This window comes from Rana temporaria, chromosome 1, assembly GCF_905171775.1.
Source record: "Rana temporaria chromosome 1, aRanTem1.1, whole genome shotgun sequence".
Classification (NCBI taxonomy): Eukaryota; Metazoa; Chordata; class Amphibia; order Anura; family Ranidae; genus Rana; species Rana temporaria.
Window position 1 is genome coordinate 399,837,183 of NC_053489.1, and position 19,024 is coordinate 399,856,206.

Sequence of the window (19,024 nt, forward strand, 5' to 3'; positions counted from 1 at the left end):
TTGCCGGTAAAATTCCAGGTAAAGTTGCCGGCAAAGTTCCTGGTAAAGTTCCCGGAGAAGTTGGCGGCAAAATTCCCCCCGGTGAAGTTGCCAGAAAAGTTGCCGGCAAAGTTTTCGGTAAGGTTGCCGGAAAACTTACCGGTAATGTTGCCGGTAAAATTCCAGGTAAAGTTGCCGGCAAAGTTCCCAGTAAAGTTCCTGGTAATGTTGCTGGAAAACGTACCGGTAATGCTTCCGGCAAAGTTCCCAGTAATGTTGCCAGTAAAGTTGCCGGCAAAGTTCCCGGTAGAGTTTACGGTAAAGTTGCCGGCAAAGTTCCCAGTAAAGTTGATGGCAAAGTTCCCGGTAAAGTTGATGGAAAAGTTGCTGGCAAAGTTTACAGCAAAGTTTCCGGCAAAATTCCAGACAAAGTTGCCGGAAAAGTTCCTGGCAAAGTTGCCGGTAAAGTTGCCGGTAAAGTAGTCGGCAAAGTTGCTGGTAAAGTACCCGGCAAAGTAACCCATAAAGTTCCCGGTGAAGTTGCTGGTAAAGTTGCAGACAGAGTTGCCGGTATAGTTGCCGGAAAAGTTACTGATAAAGTGGCCGGCAAAGTTCCCGGTAAAGTTGTCGGCAAAGTTCCCAGTAGTGTTCCCGGTAGAGTTGACGGTAAAGTTCCCTGCCAAGTTCCCGGCAAAGTTCCCGGTAAAGTTGCCGGCAAAGTCCCCGGGAAAGTTTCCGGTATAGTTGCCGGCAAAGTTCCTGGTATAGTTGCCGGAAAAGTTCCTGGTAAAGTTGAAGGGAAAGTTCCCGGTAAAGTTGCCGGGAAAGTTCCCGGTCAAGTTGCCGGAAAAGTTGCCAGTAATGTTGCCAGAAAACTTACTGGTAAAGTTGCCGGAAAAAGTTCTCGGTAAAGTCGCCAGCAAAGTTGCCGGTTAAGTTGCTGGTAAAGTTGCCAGTAAAGTAGTCGACAAAGTTGCCGGTAAAGTAGTCGGCAAAGTTGCCGGTAAAGTAGTCGGCAAAGTTGCCGGTAAAGTAGTCGGCAAAGTTGCTGGCAAAGTTGTTGGTAAAGACGGCGGCAAATTTCCCGGCAAAGTAACCCATAAAGTTCCCGGCAAAGTTCCCGGTGAAGTTGCCGGTAAAGTTGCAGGCAGAGTTCCCGGTAAAGTTGTCGGCAAAGTTCCCGGTAGTGTTCCCGGTAGTGTTCCCCAGATGATGTTCTTTTTGTAACGAAACATGTCAGGATGAACTGCTGTTGTTCCTGCTACCCTTTTTTTATGAGCTCGATTGAACACTGCAAAATGTGAGTTACTCTCTTTTAAAATAAATATTGTTTTTTTTTTTTACGGAATAATGCTATGTGCGCCCTGCTTTTTCTTTTTCATACTTATCAGTTGGATTACTGATATACCCTCTGTGTGAACATCGCTGCTTGCTGGAAACCATTTTCATACCATTTGCCTGAGGTTTTCTTCATTGATACCGAATCGCATGACGTGTATGGTGTACCCGCTTCAGCGTATCATCTTTAACAAAGTTTGAATGGCCTAGTAGGTATATGCCTGTCTGGGTCCAATCGATCCGGTAATCCCCTTGTCATAAGTGGTGGTGGACTCTTCACATTTTTTAAGCATTGGATTATGTGTGCGTTTTCCATTCATTTGAGAAGGATTCACTGATTCAGTCATTAATATATGGACTTTAATATACCATTAATTCACGTGGTGTTGCATGTTATCTTTTACAATTGTTTATCACTAATTGTTTCATTGTTAGCGCTACACTTTTCTACAAGTGTTCCCGGTAGAGTTGACGGTAAAGTTCCCAGCCAAGTTCCCGGCAAAGTTCCCGGTAAAGTTGCCGTAAAGTTCCCGGTAAAGTTGCCAGAAAAGTTCCCGGCCAAGATCCCGGAAAGTTGCCGGAAAAGTTCCCGGCAAAGTTGCCGGTAAAATTGCTGAAGTTCCCGGTGGAGTTGCCAGCAAAGTTCCCGGTGGAGTTGCCAGCAAAGTTCCCGGTAAAGTTGCCAGCAAAGTTCCCAGTAAAGTTCCCGGTAGAGTTGTCGGTAAAGTTCCCGGTAGAGTTGTCAGTAAAGTTCCCGGCCAAGCTGCCGTAAAAGTTCCTGGTAAAGTTGCCGGAAAAGTTCCCGGTAAATTTGCCGGCAAAGTTCCTGGCAAAGTTGCCAGTATAGTTGCCGGCAAAGTTGCCGGAAAATTTCCCGGTAGTGTTCCCGGCAGAGTTGATGGTAAAGTTCGCGGTAAAGATCCCGGCCAAGTTGCTGGCCTGGTTGCCAGTAAAGTTGCCGGAAAAGTTCCCGGTAAAGTTGCTGGAAGTTCCCGGTAAAGTTGCCGGAAAACTTACTGGTAATACTTCCGGCAAAGTTCCAGGTAAAGTTGCCGGCAAAGTTTTCGGTTAAGTTCCCGATAAAGTTCCCAGTAAAGTTGCCGGCAAAGTTCCCGGCAAATTTGCCGGTAAAGTTGCCGGCAAAGTTGATGGAAAAGTTCCCAGCAACGTTGCCGGCAACGTTCCCGGCAAAGTTGCCGGAAAAGTTCCCGGTAAAGTTGCCGGAAAAGTTCCCGGTAAAGTTGCCGGAAAAGTTCCCGGTAAAGTTGCCGGCAAAGTTCCCGGTAAAGTTTCCGGCAAAGTTCCCGGTAAAGTTGCCGGCAAAGTTCCCGGTAAAGTTGCCGGCAAAGTTCCTGGTAAAGTTGCCGGAAAAGTTCCCTGTAAAGTTGCCGACAAAGTTCCCGGTAAAATTGCCGGCAAAGTTGCCAGGAACGTTCCCGGCAAAGTTGCCAGGAACGTTCCCGGCAAAGTTGCCAGGAGCGTTCCTGGCAAAGTTCCCGGCAAAGTTGCCGAAAAAGTTCACGGTAAAGTTGGCGGCAAAGTTGCCAGCAAAGTTGCCAGTAAAGTTGTCGGTAAAGTTGCCGGGAAAGTTCCCAGTATAGTTGCCGGCAAAGTTCCCGTTAAAGTTGCCGGCAAAGTTCCCGGAAAATTTCCCGGTAGTGTTCCCGGCAGAGTTGATGGTAAAGTTTGCGGTAAAGTTCGCGGTAAAGATCCCGGCCAAGTTGCCGGCCAAGTTGCCGGCCTGGTTGCCAGTAAAGTTGCCGGAAAAGTTCCCGGTAAAGTTCCCTGTAGTTGTCGGAAAAGTTCCCGGTATAGTTGCCGGCAAAGTTGACGGTAAAGTTCCCGGTAAAGTTCCTAGCAAAGTTGGCAGAAAAGTTCTCGGTAAAGTTTCCGTCAAAGTTCCCGGTAAAGTTTTCGGCAAAGATCCCGGTAAAGTTGCTGGCAAAGTTGCCAGCAAAGTTGCCGGCAAAGTTCCCGGTAAAGTTGCCGGCAAAGTTCCCGACAAAGTTGCCCGGTAAAGTTGCCGGTAAAGTTACAGGCAAAGTTCCCGGTAAAGTTGCAGGAAGTTCCCGGTAAAGTTGCCGGAAAACTTACCGGCAAAGTTCTTGCCGGCAAAGTTCCCAGTAAAGTTGCCGGGAAAGTTCCCGGTAAAGTTGCCGGAAAAGTTCCTGGTAAAGTTGCCGGAAAACTTACTGGCAAAGTTCTTGCCGGCAAAGTTCCCAGTAAAGTTGCCGGGAAAGTTCCCGGTAAAGTTGCCGGAAAAGTTCCCGGTAAAGTTCCCGGTAATGTTGCTGGAAAACTTACTGGTAATACTTCCGGCAAAGTTCCAGGTAAAGTTGCCGGCAAAGTTTTCGGTTAAGTTGCCGATAAAGTTACCGATAAAGTTGCCGGCAAAGTTCCCGGCAAAGATCCCGGCAAAGTTGCCGGAAAAGTTCCCTGTAAAGTTGCCGACAAAGTTCCCGGTAAAATTGCCGGCAAAGTTGCCGGAAAAGTTCCCGGTAAAGTTGCCGGCAAAGTTCCCGGTAAAGTACCAGCAAAGTTCCCGGTAAAGTTGCCGGTAAAGTTGCCAGCAAAGTTCCCAAAAAAAGTTGCCAGCAAAGTTCCCAGGAAAAGTTGCCAGCAAAGTTCCCAGGAAAAGTTGCCAGAAAATATCCCGGTAAAGTTGCCGGCAAAGTACCTGGTAAAGTTGCCATCAAAGTACCCGGTAAAGTTGCCGGCAAAGTCCCCCGAGAAGCTGGCGGCAAAGTTCCTCCCGGCAAAGTTCCCGGTAAAGTTCCCGGCAAAGTTCCCGGCAAAGTTCCCAGTAAAGTTGCCGGCAAAGTTCCTGGTAAAGTTGCCGGTAAAGTTGCCAGCAAAGTTCCCAGGAAAAGTTGCCAGCAAAGTTCCCAGGAAAAGTTGCCAGCAAAGTTCCCAGGAAAAGTTGCCGGCAAAGCACCTGGTAAAGTTGCCATCAAAGTACCCGGTAAAGTTGCCAGCAAAGTTCCCAGAGAAGCTGGCGGCAAAGTTCCTCCCGGTGAAGTTCCCGGTGAAGTTCCCGGAAAAGTTCCCAGTAAAGTTGCCGGAAAAGTTGCCGGTAAAGTTCCCGGCAAAGTTACCGGCAAAGTTCCCGGTAAAGTTTCCGGCAAAGTTCCCGGTAAAGTTCCCAGTAAAGTTGCCGGCAAAGTTCCTGGTAAAGTTGCCGGCAAAGTTGCCGGTAAAGTAGATATAAAAGGAAAGTGCAGCGCCAGTGAAAACAAATATGCCCTGTTGGGCAATACTAATAAAAATACAACAACATCAGTGTTGGTGAATAATAAGATGCACAGGGAGTGACAATTATATCCTCGGAGGATATAATTGTCACTCCCTGTGCATCTTATTATTCACCAATACTGATATTGTTGTTGTATTTTCATTAATATTGCCCAACAGGGCATATTTGTTTTCACTGGCGCTGCACTTTCCTTTTATATCTATTTCACAGTTTTCCATGTTGTGCTGGCAGCCTTACATTTTGGATTTTCACATTGTTTACACTGTTACTTTGTATTATAGCGCAGTATAAATTTATTTTATTAAGTTGCCGGTAAAGTTGCCGAAAAAGTTCCCGGTAAAGTTGCCGGCAACGTTGCCGGAAAAGTTCCCGGTACAGTTGCCGGCAAAGTTGCCGGTAAAGTTGCCGGCACAGTACCCGGTAAAGTTGCCGGCACAGTACCCGGTAAAGTTGCCGGCACAGTACCCGGTAAAGTTGTCGGCACAGTACCCGGCAAAGTTGCCGGAACAGTACCCGGCAAAGTTGCCAGAAAAGTTTCCGGTATAGTAGCCGGTAAAGTTTCCTGGAAAAGTTCCTAGTAAAGTTGCCGGCAAAGTATCCGGTAAAGTTGCCGGAAAAGTATCCGGTAAAGTTGCCGGAAAAGTATACGGTAAAGTTGCCGGAAAAGTATCCGGTAAAGTTGCCGGAAAAGTATCCGGTAAAGTTCCCGGTAAAGTGACCGGCAGAGTTCGTGGGCAGCACATGTAGGAGAGGAGTGTGGAGTGTATGGCGGTGGGCGGTACCTGTAGGAGAGGGGTGTGGAGTGTATGGCGGTGGGTGGTTGCTGGCAAAGTTCCCGGTAAAGTTGCCAGCCAAGTTGCCGGCCTGGTTTCCGGCAAAGTTCCCGGTAAAGTTGCCGGCAAAAATCCCGGTAAAGTTCCCGGTAAAGTTCTTGCCGGCAAAGTTCCCAGTAAAGTTGCCGGGAAAGTTCCCGGTAAAGTTGCCGGAAGTTCCCGGTAAAGTTGCCGGTAAAATTCCTGGTAAAGTTGCCGGAAAAGTTCCCGGTAATGTTGCTGGAAAACTTACTGGTAATACTTCCGTCAAAGTTCCAGGTAAAGTTGCCGACAAAGTTCCCGGCAAAGTTCCTGGTAAAGTTCCCTGTAAAGTTGCCGGCAAAGTTGCCGGAAAAGTTCCCTGTAAAGTTCCCGGCAAAGTTGCCGGAAAAGTTCCCTGTAAAGTTGCCGGAAAAGTTCCAGGTAAATTTGGTGGCAGGGGAGCTGCGGTGGCTCGACGCGATTGGCACTGTGCTGACAAGCCATTCACCTCTGCAGCTAGAGGTTCGGATCCCGGTCTCGGCTTCATGTGAATTGAGTTTGGTGGTCTCAGCCCGGCTCCCGGTGGGTGTGCTATGCAAGGTAAGCCTGTGCTTAGTACGCCCACCCCCCCTCCCACAAAAACCACCACACCTACACACGCACTCTAAATTGGGTTAACACACGCACTTTGACCACGCGGTCTCTAAAAGAGAGGCGAAGGACTAATGGGGCTGGTTGAGCGGGCTAATCCTCTCACTCCCTTATAGGGAGTCCCTCTGCCCCGTTGGGCTTCAAAGCGGAGCAGGTAGGGCGGGCTGTGTGGGAGGACCCCCTCACACACCCGCCATTGCCACCCGGGGCATGGAGAAAGATGGCAGATTGCCTCTGGGGGAGGCCTGCCTACTCCCAACTCCTGCAGTCCGGCTCCTCTCTCGAGTTCACGCACAAAATACACTTTAAAAAAAAAAAAAAAAAAAAAAAAAAAAAAAAAAAAAAAAAAAAAAAAATTTGGTGGCAAAGTTCCTGGCAAAGTTCCTGGCAAAGTTCCCGGTAAAGTTGCCGGAAAATTTGCCGGCAAAGTTCCTGGTAAAGTTGCCAGCAAAGTTCCCAGGAAAAGTTGCCAGAAAATATCCTGGTAAAGTTGCCGGCAAAGTACCTGGTAATGTTGCCGGAAAAGTTCCTGGAGAAGTTGGCAGCAAAGTTCCTCCCGGTGAAGTTCCCGGTAAAGTTCCAGGTAAAGTTGCCGGGAAAGTTCCCGGTAAAGTTGCCGGAAGTTCCCGGTAAAGTTGCCGGTAAAATTCATGGTAAAGTTGCCGGAAAAGTTCCCGGTAATGTTGCTGGAAAACTTACTGGTAATACTTCCGTCAAAGTTCCAGGTAAAGTTGCCGACAAAGTTCCCGGCAAAGTTCCTGGTAAAGTTCCCTGTAAAGTTGCCGGAAAAGTTGCCGGAAAAGTTCCCTGTAAAGTTCCCGGCAAAGTTGCCGGAAAAGTTCCCTGTAAAGTTGCCGGAAAAGTTCCAGGTAAATTTGGTGGCAAAGTTCCTGGCAAAGTTCCTGGCAAAGTTCCCGGTAAAGTTGCCGGAAAATTTGCCGGCAAAGTTGCCAGCAAAGTTCCCAGGAAAAGTTGCCAGAAAATATCCTGGTAAAGTTGCCGGCAAAGTACCTGGTAATGTTGCCGGAAAAGTTCCTGGAGAAGTTGGCAGCAAAGTTCCTCCCGGTGAAGTTCCCGGTAAAGTTCCAGGTAAAGTTGCCGGGAAAGTTCCCGGTAAAGTTGCCGGAAGTTCCCGGTAAAGTTGCCGGTAAAATTCCTGGTAAAGTTGCCGGAAAAGTTCCCGGTAATGTTGCTGGAAAACTTACCGGTAATACTTCCGGCAAAGTTCCCTGTAAAGTTGCCGGAAAAGTTCCCTGTAAAGTTGCCGGCAAAGTTCCCTGTAAAGTTGCTGGCAAAGTTCCCGGTAAATTTGGTGACAAAGTTCCTGGCAAAGTTCCCGGTAAAGTTGCCGGCAAAGTTCCTGGTAAAGTTGCCAGCAAAGTTCCTGGTAAAGTTGCCAGCAAAGTTCCCAGGAAAAGTTGCCAGAAAATATCCTGGTAAAGTTGCCGGAAAAGTACCTGGTAATGTTGCCGGAAAAGTTGGCGGCAAAGTTCCTCCCGGTGAAGTTCCCGGCAAAGTTCCCGGTAAAGTTCCAGGTAAAGTTGCCGGCAAAGTTCCTGGCAAAGTTCCCGGCAAAGTTCCCGGTCAAGTTGCTGGCAAAGTTCCTGGTAAAGTTGCCGGTAAAGTTCCCTGTAAAGTTCCCTGTAAAGTTGCCGGCAAAGTTCCCTGTAAAGTTGCTGGCAAAGTTCCCGGTAAATTTGCCGGCAAAGTTCCCGGTAAAGTTGCTGGCAAAGTTCCCAGGAAAAGTTGCCAGAAAATATCCTGGTAAAGTTGCTGGCAAAGTACCTGGTAATGTTGCCAGAAAAGTTCCCAGAGAAGTTGGCGGCAAAGTTCCTCCCGGTCAAGTTCCCGGTCAAGTTCCTGGCAAAGTTGCTGGTAATGTTGCCGGAAAAGTTCCCTGTAAAGTTGCCGGCAGGGAACTTTTCCGGCAACATTACCGGCAACTTTACCAGGAACTTTTTGCCAGCAACTTCCCTGTAAAGTTGCCGGCAGGAATAGTCATTGCACAGGATCTCAACAAATACATAGAGAATAATTTGGCTCCACTGCTGCTTAAATTTAAAAATAAAATCGGTATCTGGCGGCACCTACCACTGTCGGTCGCAGGGAGGTGTAACCTGATTAAAATGATGTGGATGCCACAATTATTGTATGTATTACATAATGCGCCAATATGGATACATAAAAAATGGTTTAGGAACATAGACACTCTGTTTAGAGAACTAATCTGGAAAGGAGGACAAGCCAGAATAGGGTTGCAGACTCTGCAGCTGCCAATGAGGGAGGGGGAATGGCAGTACCACACCCACGCTGCTATTTTTTGGCAGCACAAATGCAGCATCTTGGAGTAAAGACAGAAGTAGGAGGAGATATAAATGGAAGTTTAATGATTCAAGGAGCCCCCCATAAAACAATTAGAGAGGTGCTGGAAGCTAATTCATTTATTAACTTAACCCCTACGGTCAAGATGGCAACCAAAGTATGGAAAGAAATAAAGAGAATTAAAAGTTAAAAAAAAAGTTGCCGGCAAAGTTCCCGGTAAATTTTCCGGCAAAGTTCCCGGTAAATTTGCCGGCAAAGTTCCTGGTAAAGTTGCCGGAAAAGTTCCCAGGAAAAGTTGCCGGAAAATATCCTGGTAATGTTGCCGGAAAAGTTCCCGGAGAAGTTGGCGGCAAAGTTCCTCCCGGTGAAGTTCCTGGTAAAGTTGGCGGCAAAAGTCCCGGTAAATTTTCCGACAAAGTTGCCGGTAAAGTTCCCGGTAAATTTGCCGGCAAAGTTCCTGGTAAAGTTGCCGGAAAAGTTCCCAGGAAAAGTTGCCAGAAAATATCCTGGTAAAGTTGCCGGCAAAGTACCTGGTAATGTTGCCGGAAAAGTTCCCGGAGAAGTTGGCGGCAAAGTTCCTCCCGGTGAAGTTCCCGGCAAAGTTCCCGGTAAAGTTGGCGGCAAAATTCCCGGTAAATTTTCCGGCAAAGTTGCCGGTAAATTTGCCGGCAAAGTTGCCGGTAAATTTTCCGGCAAAGTTGCCGGTAAATTTGCCGGCAAAGTTCCCGGTAAATTTGCCGGAAAAGTTGCCAGAAAATATCCTGGTAAAGTTGCCGGCAAAGTACCTGGTACTGTTGCCGGAAAAGTTCCCGGAGAAGTTGGCGGCAAAGTTCCTCCCGGTGAAGTTCCCGGCAAAGTTGGCGGCAAAGTTCCCGGTAAAGTTGCTGGCAAAGTTCCCGGTAAAGTTCCCGGCAAAGTTGCCGGTAAAGTTGCCAGCAAAGTTCCCAGGAAAAGTTGCCAGAAAAAATCCTGGTAACGTTGCCGGCAAAGTACCTGGTAATGTTGCCGGAAAAGTTCCCGGAGAAGTTGCCGGTAAAGTTCCCGATCTGTGCTTTGAGCAGGTAAGTATAGACATGTTTATTTTTTTATCCTTTACAATTTTAGAGAGAATGCATTAAAGGGATTGTAACACAAGGTTTATTATCTGAATGCATTCTATGCGCGGGAGTGACACCATCGCCGCTCCGGCCAGTCAGAGAAGCTAGAGTCGGGGAAGATGAGAGCACCTGCAGCGCTGGAAGGCTTTGTTTTACCATAATGGGTGAGATTTACTAAAACCGGAGCACTCACAATCTGGTGCAGCTGTGCATGGCAGCCAATCAGCTTCTAACCTCAGTTTGTTCAATGAAGCTTTTGCAATATAACCTGGAAGCTAATTGGTTTCTCTGCAGAAGCCAGCCTAATTTTGCACTCTCCAGCTTTTAGTAAATAAACCCTGATGTGTACATTATGCCTTTACCTTGCAGGTGCAAAAATAAAATGTCCGGCAGTTTACAAGCACTTTACATTTTGAAAATAACGGCATTGCATGAAAAAAGCCAGACAGGTGGAACTAGGTACAAATGGGGCACTATGCCCTGCCAAGGCTGTCACCCAGGAATGAATAAGAAGCACCAGAGGAGGGGTTTATCGCCGCCATTTATGTGTGGGGTTGTGACGCTCCCGCCGCCATCTTGGTAGTGGGAAGTGAATGGCAGTAATGCCCGGAAGGGATGTGCGTGCGCTTCCTGTCAGTGCGGACCGCTATAGAGAAGTATAACGGGGATGAGCAGGGGCTGAGGACAAGCAGTGTGTTCGTTCAGGAGCGGCCTCAGACGGCGGAAACATGTCGGCCAGCGCCGTGTACGTGCTGGACCTGAAGGGGAAGGTGAGGCCGCTGACTGTGCTGTGTAATGTGCCTGCTACTGGAAGGAAGGTGGCAGGCTGTACCTGCTGGAGGGCCCTCCCATACACACTGCATACTGGGTGCCATATGGAGGACGGCCCGCACATAGACAACCTGCTTGTCCTATACACGTATAGTAGAGAAGGAGAACAGAATAGCTCTCTTCTCTCTCTATGGCTCAGTATATATGAGGTCACACATTTCTCCATAGCATCTTCTTATATCTCTATGGCTGCCTATTAAAGAACACTGCAAGCTTGTTTCATTACGTGGAATAAAAGGTTTGGTCCAACTGTACAGGTGCGACCACGCGCAAGGTTTTTACATGTTTCTATTTGGCGCAGAAAAAAAAGTCCCTATCTTCCAAGTATGGAGACGCATTGGACCACGTGATGCCGCGGCACCGTGCTGTTTTGTGCATGCTTGCAGATGCGTAGAGATGTCATTAAAGGATTGTGTTTTTTCACCTTAAAGGGGTTGTAAAGGTTTGTTTTCTAAATAGGTTCCTTTAAGCTAGTGCATTGTTGGTTCACTTACTTTTTCCTTCCATGTCCCTTCTAAATGTATTTTTTCTTTGTCTAAATTTCTCACTTGCAGTTTCTCCTCAGTAAGCTTGCCCCATCATCCATGGGGGTTAGTCAGCAAGAACAGCTTACTGAGGAGGAACAGGAAGTGAGAAATTCAGATAAAGGAGGAAAAAAAACATTTAGGAGGGAAATCGAAGGAAAAGGTAAGTGAACCAACAATGTACTTGCTTAAAGTGGAACTTCCGCTTTAAGCACTCCTTGCCCCTTATATGCCACATTTGGCATGATTTTTTTTGGGGGGGGGGGGCTTCGGTAGGAGTGGGACTTCCTGTCCCACTTCTGCCCAGGGAGCGCCTCGGCGACTTCTCGCCTTAGGCAGCTCCTCCCTTTAGGCGATCTCCAGGGACACGTGACATGTCCCAGGAGATCGCCTGACCACTCGGAGTGCAGTCGAAAGCTGTCACGGCCGGATGCCCACACCATGAATGGAGGAGCGGAGGGCGGCAGCGCTGGACCGTGGAGCAGGAAAGTGTCTGTTTATTAATAGTCAGCAGCTACACTTTAACCTCTTCAATACCAGGGACTTACGCCCCTTCCTGCCCAAGCCAATTTTCAGCTTTCTGCACTGTCGCTGTTTAAATGACAATTGCGCGGTCATGCTACACTGTACCCAAATATAATTTTTATCATTTTGTTCCCACAAAGCTTTTTTTTGGTGGTATTTGATCGCCTCTGGGGTTTTTATTTTTTGCTATACAAATATAAAAAAGACCAAAAATTTTGAAAAAGATTAAAGTTATAACATTTTGTAAATAAGTAAGGTTTTCTCCTTCACTGATGGGCACTGATAAGGCAGCACCAATGAGGCGGCGCCAATGAGATGGCACTGATATGCGGCATTGATGGGCACTGTTGGGTGGCACTGATGGCCATTAATGGGTGGCACTGATAGGCGACACTGGGCACTGATAGGCTGCAATGGTGGTTACTTATGGGTGGCATTGATAGGCGGCACTAATAGTCATCGATACATGGCACTAATGGGCACTGATATTCAGCACTGATGGGTGTCCCTGGTGGCACTGGCAGGGATTTTGAATGGTCACTGGTTGGCAGCTGCCTGGGCATTGATTGGCATTCCCTGGTGGTCTAGGGGGCATACCTGGTGGTCCAGTGTGGATGCCCATCCCTGGTGGTCCTGTGATCCGAGGGGGGGCTGCGCTGATAAACTATCGGCACAACCCCCCCCCCGTCGGGAGAGAAGCCTATCGGCTCTCCTCTACTCGCGTCTATCAGACGCGAGTGAGGAAAAGCCGTTCAGCGGCTTTTCCTGTTTACATTGTGATCAGCCATGATTGGACACAGCTGATCACATGGTAAATAGCCTCCGCGGAGGCTCTTTACCGAGACCAGTGTAGCAGTGTGCCAGACTGACCGAATCACTGATCGCCGCGATGCGCCCCCCCCCCCCCCCGGGCGCGTGGCGGCTGTTATCCTGCAGTCGTCCAGTCAGGATAACGAAACCACTTCCCGGACGTCAATTTACTATTGTTCGGGCGGGATGTGGTTAAAGGAACCTATTTAGAAAATAAAAAACAAACCTTTACAACCCCTTTAATGCATCCTATACATTATGGTTAAAAAACTTCTGCCAGTCACCGGGCGCCCAGGCCCCCCCCCCCCCATTTTACTTAACTGAGCCCTGGAATTCACTCGGTGGAGACACACTAGGGGTTATTTACAAAAGGCAAATACACTTTGAGCTTGGTTATGTAGCATGAGGCTGTATATTCTGCAATATTTACATTTTTGGTAAACTCATTCAATGAATCCAAGCTCTGCAAGCTGAGATAACATGCACTGCATTGATGCTTTCACACAATATTGCAGTAACCATGAGATAAACCAAAGTTCAGGTATATTCCGAATCCTTTATCCCATTGTTTTGCAAATCTATGTACACTACAAACTGTATGATTGCATCAGTTCTGAGTTTACACAGTGTATAACACCGCTCCTAAAGTGCCTCAAAGAAGCTGCTTGCAGGACTTTTTTGGATGTCCTGCCAGCGCACGCTCCAGTGTGAAAGCACTCGAGCTTGAGACTGTAAACTTTGGCCCTCCTTATGTCTTTAGCATGATTCCTGGAGAACCGAATTCTTTGGGTGCATTTTGGTTCTCAAGGAATCATTGATTACTACAGATGCTTTTGCCAAAAGTATAGCAATGTATGTCATCTATTCTTGCCTTGGGAAGATCTTCTGTACAATTTGCCGTCAAGAGCATAATCCTGAACTTCTTAACATTGCTAACATTCTTTACTTTCTTTGATGTCGTGGTTATGGGAATGATTTTTCTGCAGGATAATTGAGTCCTTATTAAATGATAATATTTTAAAGATAAAGGATTAATCATTACGAACACAGACTAAAAATAGGAGATTTATTCGCCGGACATGTAGTCATACAAAATAGTTAGGTATATTGGTTGACAAAAATAAATGTTACGTGAAATAAAGAAAATTAACACCCGCTAATGAGTGTTGTACTTTTTAAATGACGCAGAAATGATAAAGCTTCCTTGTAGACTTAATAACCGTGTATACAGTTTTGCATACCCTGGCAGAAAATTTGAAATTTTGCCATTCCCGTGCCACCTGCCAACCAGTGCCATCTGCCAGTGCCACATGTCAAAAAATAAATAAAAAATCTACCTAAAATATCGGCCGCAAAAATGTGCATCATATGTCGCCCACCTCGATTTCTAAATATCGGCATCGGCCAGAGAAAAACCCATATCAGTCGACCGCTAGTCATAACCTTTGATACTGTACCTCGCGACACAGATTGGCAACATATATATTGGCAACTTCAGGCACCAGCTAAGCAGGCACCAACCATTTGCCCCCTTTAAACTCTGTAAGCGCTGACTTGACCCCGTATTACTAACAGCGCACACAATGAATGACAAAAATGAGGCTTCCCACCTGTTAGCTAGGCGTCTCATCACACAGCGGAAGCAAAACAATGTTACATCACTTCCGCTTTCAACGCCAAACATGTCCTCTTTCACACCTGCAAATCCTGTAGTGTTTCCATATTTTGTCCAACCCCCGTACAATCTCTGTAAGATTTACCAAAAACGATATAACTGGAGGACACACCTGTCTATCCAATCAGGCAAGCCTTTGCACTACATAGTTGATGGTAGATCTAAAAGAGCTTGTGCAATGAGGTTGTATAGTGTATGTTGAGCTTTACAGACTTCCAGAGACACACTTCTTCTGTTTTAAGTGCTACAGCTCTGCTCCACATAGGCTGTTATGTGACCACTCAGCTTCTCCACACTGATGAACGATCCATACAAAACAATCGATGGCTGCGTGTTTAGTGAGACAATGTCTTCATTGGAGAAGCATGAAACTGCCGAGGTGGGCGGGAGCAATTTCCTGGAGGAGGAGAGCAGGTGCAGGTTGTGTGTTGAGGTCAGCTGGTGAACTTCTTTCACTAACCATTTCATGTCCCAAATACCAGGATGGGTAGAAGGTAGTAATGGAGGAGTTTTCCATAGGAGACACTGGAGGCTGAGATAAGGCCGCCCCTTTTCTTTTCTGCAACAGAGGCATAAATGATGTATTGGTACATAGGGAAGCAAAAAACTGAACTTCGCCTTTAACAATAATGGTCTACTTTGTTTAACCACTTCCCTACCGAGTCATAGTAAAATGACGTCGGCAGGGACCTTTCGTCCTTCAGACTGGACGTCATATGACGTCCTTGCATTGCTGGCTGCATTGCTCAGGACCCGGTGCGCGTGCCTGGCAGCCGTAATGTCCGCCCGTCACCCGCGATTGCCCGCAATCACGGCAGGACCATGGATCTGTGTGCGTAAACACACAGATCCATGTCCTGTCAGCGGTGAGGAGAACGATGTGTGTTCCCAGTACAAAGGAACACGCATCGATCTCCTTCCCTTGTGAGTCCCCCTCTCCCTACAGTTAGAACACACTTAAGGGAACATATTTACCCCTTCAGCGCCCCCTAGTGTTAACCCCTTCCCTGCCAGTCACATTTACACAGTAATCAGTGCAGTTTTATAGCACTAATCGCTGTGTGAATGGTCCCAAAAATGTGTCAAGTGTCCGATATGTCCGCCGCAATGTCACGGTCACAATTACTAGTAAAAAAATAAAAATAAATAAAAGTGCTATAATCCTATTCCCTATTTTGTAGACGCTAGAAATTTTGCGCAAACTGATTACGCTTATTGCGATTTTTATTTTACCAAAAATATGTACAAGAATACGCATCGGTCTAAACTGATGAAAACTTTTTTTTTTTAATTATATTTATTAAATCAAAAAGTAAAAGATATTGTGTTTTTTTTCAAAATTGTTGCTCTTCTTTTGTTTATAGCGCACAAAATAAGAACCGCAGAGGTGTTCAAATACCACCAAAAGAAAGCTCTATTTGTGGGGGAAAAAAAGGGCGTCAATTTTGTTTGGGAGCCACGTCACACGACCGCGCAATTGTCATTCAAAATGCTACAGCACTGAAAACTAAAAATTAGTCTGGGCAGAAAGGGGGTGAAAATGCCCTGTATTGAAGTGGTAAAAAAAAAACCGATTGAAATGTAATTTAGCAGATTTTTTCTCAGCAATTTTTTTTTTTATTCTTTTTGTTTAGGTCCTTATATGTCGTAATTACCGTGGAGATGTCGATATGTCTGAAGTTGAGCACTTCATGCCAATCCTAATGGAAAAGGAGGAAGAAGGGGCTCTTTCACCAATACTTGCTCATGGAGGAGTACGGTTCATGTGGATTAAACACAATAACTTATATTGTATCCTTTCCTTTAAATAGTTAAAGAATTGACTGTAAATTTCATTTTTTTAATAGGAGGTGAATAATGTTAGTGTCCTCTTATGGCCTCTTTGTTCTGGTTATTCATTGTTTTTCTCTAGTGGGCTGTAAAATCCCTGGCCCTCAGATCATTATTGGGATGCTGGGAATATGTCACTAGTAGAAAGCAGCCAATATTTTATTTCTGAAGGTGTGCTGAAATCCATAGGTCTTCCTATCTTCAAAGAACTCTTGCCATCAAGCCATGCGGCCGGATGTATGGCAGTTGGTGTGGTGCAGGGAAGTAAAAATGGGCAGTTAAGCTGTGGTTCAGTTTTATCGCCCTCCTAAGGCTGGGTTCACACCTATGTGAATTTGATGCAGCTTTTCCTGCATCCAATTCACATAGCAGGAGAATGTGACCGGCTCTCTATGGAGCTAGTTCGCATATGTCTGGGGCGGCTGCGGAGCGCACTGCAAACACTGTGCGTCTTTGCCTCAGTTTCAGGGCCAAATTTAGGCAAAGATTCTGCCCTGATTTGTCCCTGAAATGGAGAACAGGGATGGACAGCATTGCTGTGTCATCCGTGGCCAGTTTAGGTGTGAACCGAGCCTAAAGCCTACCATACAGCCAGAGGTCAGTGATCATGGTGCTTTTGGTTTGGGGGGGTGGGGAGTGGGTAGAAACAGGCTATTGGCATGTATTGCTAATAATCATTAAAGGACAGCTGTCATCAATAAAATATCCTTGCTTTGGTTACTGTTCCTACTTACTGATAGTTGACGTTCATTCTTTCTTATTGAAAGTCGGAGTTCATTATGGGCTCTTTCACACGAGCGGTCCACCCTGCTCAGCGGTGGGGGGTTGGATCCACTGATCCCCGCTTGTCAAGTGGATGACAGATCCGTCTCTGCTTACTGTGCTTCCTCTATGGGGAAATTGGATCCGCCAGATGGATGGAAAATGGGGTCTGCATCCATCCTGGATTTAAGACCGGATCGGGTAGCAGCCAATGTCAGCGGACATGTCACTGCTGACATCTGGTGCCCCATAGGAGTGAATGGATGCTCCGATCAGGTCCGCCTGAAAAACTGACAGGCGGACCCGATCGGAAAGACTGAATAAGTTACTCAAAGTATTGAAGACATGTCAGCATAACAGCCAAGCATCTAGCATTTTTAGGAGAAGAGATTTGTAATGGCCCACAGAAATTTCAGACACGTGTTGAAAAAAAAAATACTGTAACCTAACCTATAAAGGGGAAGGGGGGGGGGGGAGTCTAAAATAAAACAATATTGGTATGTCCATCCTTTGCCTTTAAAATAACATCAATATTCCTAGGTACACTTGCACAGAGTTGACAGTTTTTTAAAGGATGAGCGCTCCAAGTGCAGAGGACAAAGTGCATTTATTCTTTTTTGCCCCCTTCTTTTTTTTTTTAACCTGCCCTAACCTAAACCATTCCAACCTCGCCCCTCCACAGATGCATATGTGCGGGAATCTGAGTACTGCGACTTCTGGTATTTTCATCCACTTCAACCATCCTGGCCGTACTTGTTTATTAAAGGCCCATAGACTTCTGTGGGGCAGCGTTTCAAGGCTGAAAAAAAAGGGAGAGGGCCCTAAAGACGTCTGAGGCCATAATGGGCATCTGCAGTGATGCTGGATGTAAACAAACACCGGAAGACGTGGCCATTAGATCCAGGTAAGCATGCATATGTGGAGGGGGAGTGTGAGTCTCGCTGCCCTGGCCTGCATATCGGGCAAAATGGGCAAAAAGGATGCATGCACTTTGTCTTGAAATGCACTTATGCATCAAGGAACTCAAAAAGTAGGTTGTTCCAAACATTTTAAAAGAACTAATCACAGTTTTTTGTGAATTTAGGCCTCTTGTACTTGGCCATAAAGTTTAGCATATGGGCGTGAAATACAGCAGGGTTTGACAATTTTGCTTGGAATCTAGGAGACAGAAAACGTGCCCCGTCCCGCCAAGCTTGCGCGCAGAAGCGAACACATACCTGAGTAGCGCCCGCATATGTAAACTATATTCAAACCACACATGTGAGGTATCGCCGCGATCGTTAGAGCGAGAGCAATAATTCTAGCTCTAGACCGCCTCTGTAACTCAAAACATGCAACCTGTAGAATGTTTTTAAACTTCGCCTGGGGAGATTTTTAAGGGTAAAAGTTTGACGGCATTCCACGAGAGGACGCAATTTTGAAGCGTGACATGTTGGGTATCAATTTACTCGGCGTAACATTATCTTTCACAATATAAAAAAAAAAATTGGGCTAACTTTACTGTTGTCTTATTTTGTAATTAAAAAAAGTATTTTTTCCCAAAAAAGTGCGTGGAATTTTGTGCGTCGGAATTTACGAGAATGCATTTTGTTGTCGGAAATTCTGACAAAATGTTCAATGGGGACTGCACACGGTCGGAATTTCTGACAACAAGCTTTCATGGAACATTTGTTGTCGGAAATGCCGAGCGTGTGTATGCAGCATTAGGGGGTTAAATTTGGTGTTCTCGCTCTCACGCTGTCAGTGGACACTGGAAGTTCAATGTGGCACCTCATGGCAAAGAACTATCTGAGGATCTAAAAAAATAAAATAAATTGTTGCTCTACATAAAGATGCCCTAGGCACTCGTATCTTGGCACCCCAGATGTTTTGGAACTACATTTCCTATAAAGCTCATGCACTCTGCAGTGTAGTTGAGCATCAAGCAGCAATAAGATTGCCAAGACAGTCGGCAGAAAAAAGATCTTTACAAACTCTAGAGGTTGTTCAGGAGCTCAGGATCTACTTGAGTTGTCGGCACAGGCCAGGAATTCTGTTTTGTGTTGCCAGAAGAGCCCAGGAAGGGCAGGCGACATCCAGGTCGAATATTTAGCAGTGGATCTACCAGTTTATCAATGATGGTTTAAATGGCATTTTTTTTTTTTCTGAGGAGAGCTTCTCTACCAGGTGTGGGGGAGTATCTTGGGCCATCAGTCATCGGGTGTGCAAGATCACTATTTCGTCTTTTGGTTTATACATCTTCAGGATTTTTACCAGGTAGATGTCAATAACGGAGAAGATACTGCCTGTGGCCTCAGCGTATTACAAATAGCAGAGTAGGTCCTTCTCTGGTGGCAGTTTCTATGATGGTGACTCCCTCCCCTCAAGGATATTGCTTTGGGATGTCCCAACTCGTTATTGATATAACCGACTCTGTGTCCTGTGATGTACAATAAAGAAAATAGGACTTTCCTGTAAAAATCCCTTTCTTGGATTTCATCACAGGACACAGCAGTCTCTCTCCACTTTTGGGAATTTATAGCTTGCTACAAAACTGATGTGCTTCCTGTGAAGGAGGGGTTATATAGGGGAGGACTTCCTCTTTGATTATTCTACCAGTATCTATTCACCTATAGGTGGCGTATAACCCAAGT

The 19,024-nt window shown here is 46.3% G+C and overlaps 1 protein-coding gene across 1 annotated transcript in view; it reads left to right on the top strand.

Moving 5' to 3' along the window:
• The first annotated feature begins 10,018 nt into the window (after window positions 1-10,018).
• Window positions 10,019-19,024, top strand: part of LOC120913278 (AP-1 complex subunit mu-1) — a 61,427-nt gene continuing 52,421 nt past the window's right edge. The window contains exons 1-2 of the mRNA XM_040323119.1: window positions 10,019-10,204; window positions 15,434-15,590. Coding sequence (XP_040179053.1) covers window positions 10,163-10,204; window positions 15,434-15,590 — 199 coding nt within the window. The 5' untranslated portion in view covers window positions 10,019-10,162. The remainder of the gene's footprint in view (window positions 10,205-15,433; window positions 15,591-19,024) is intronic.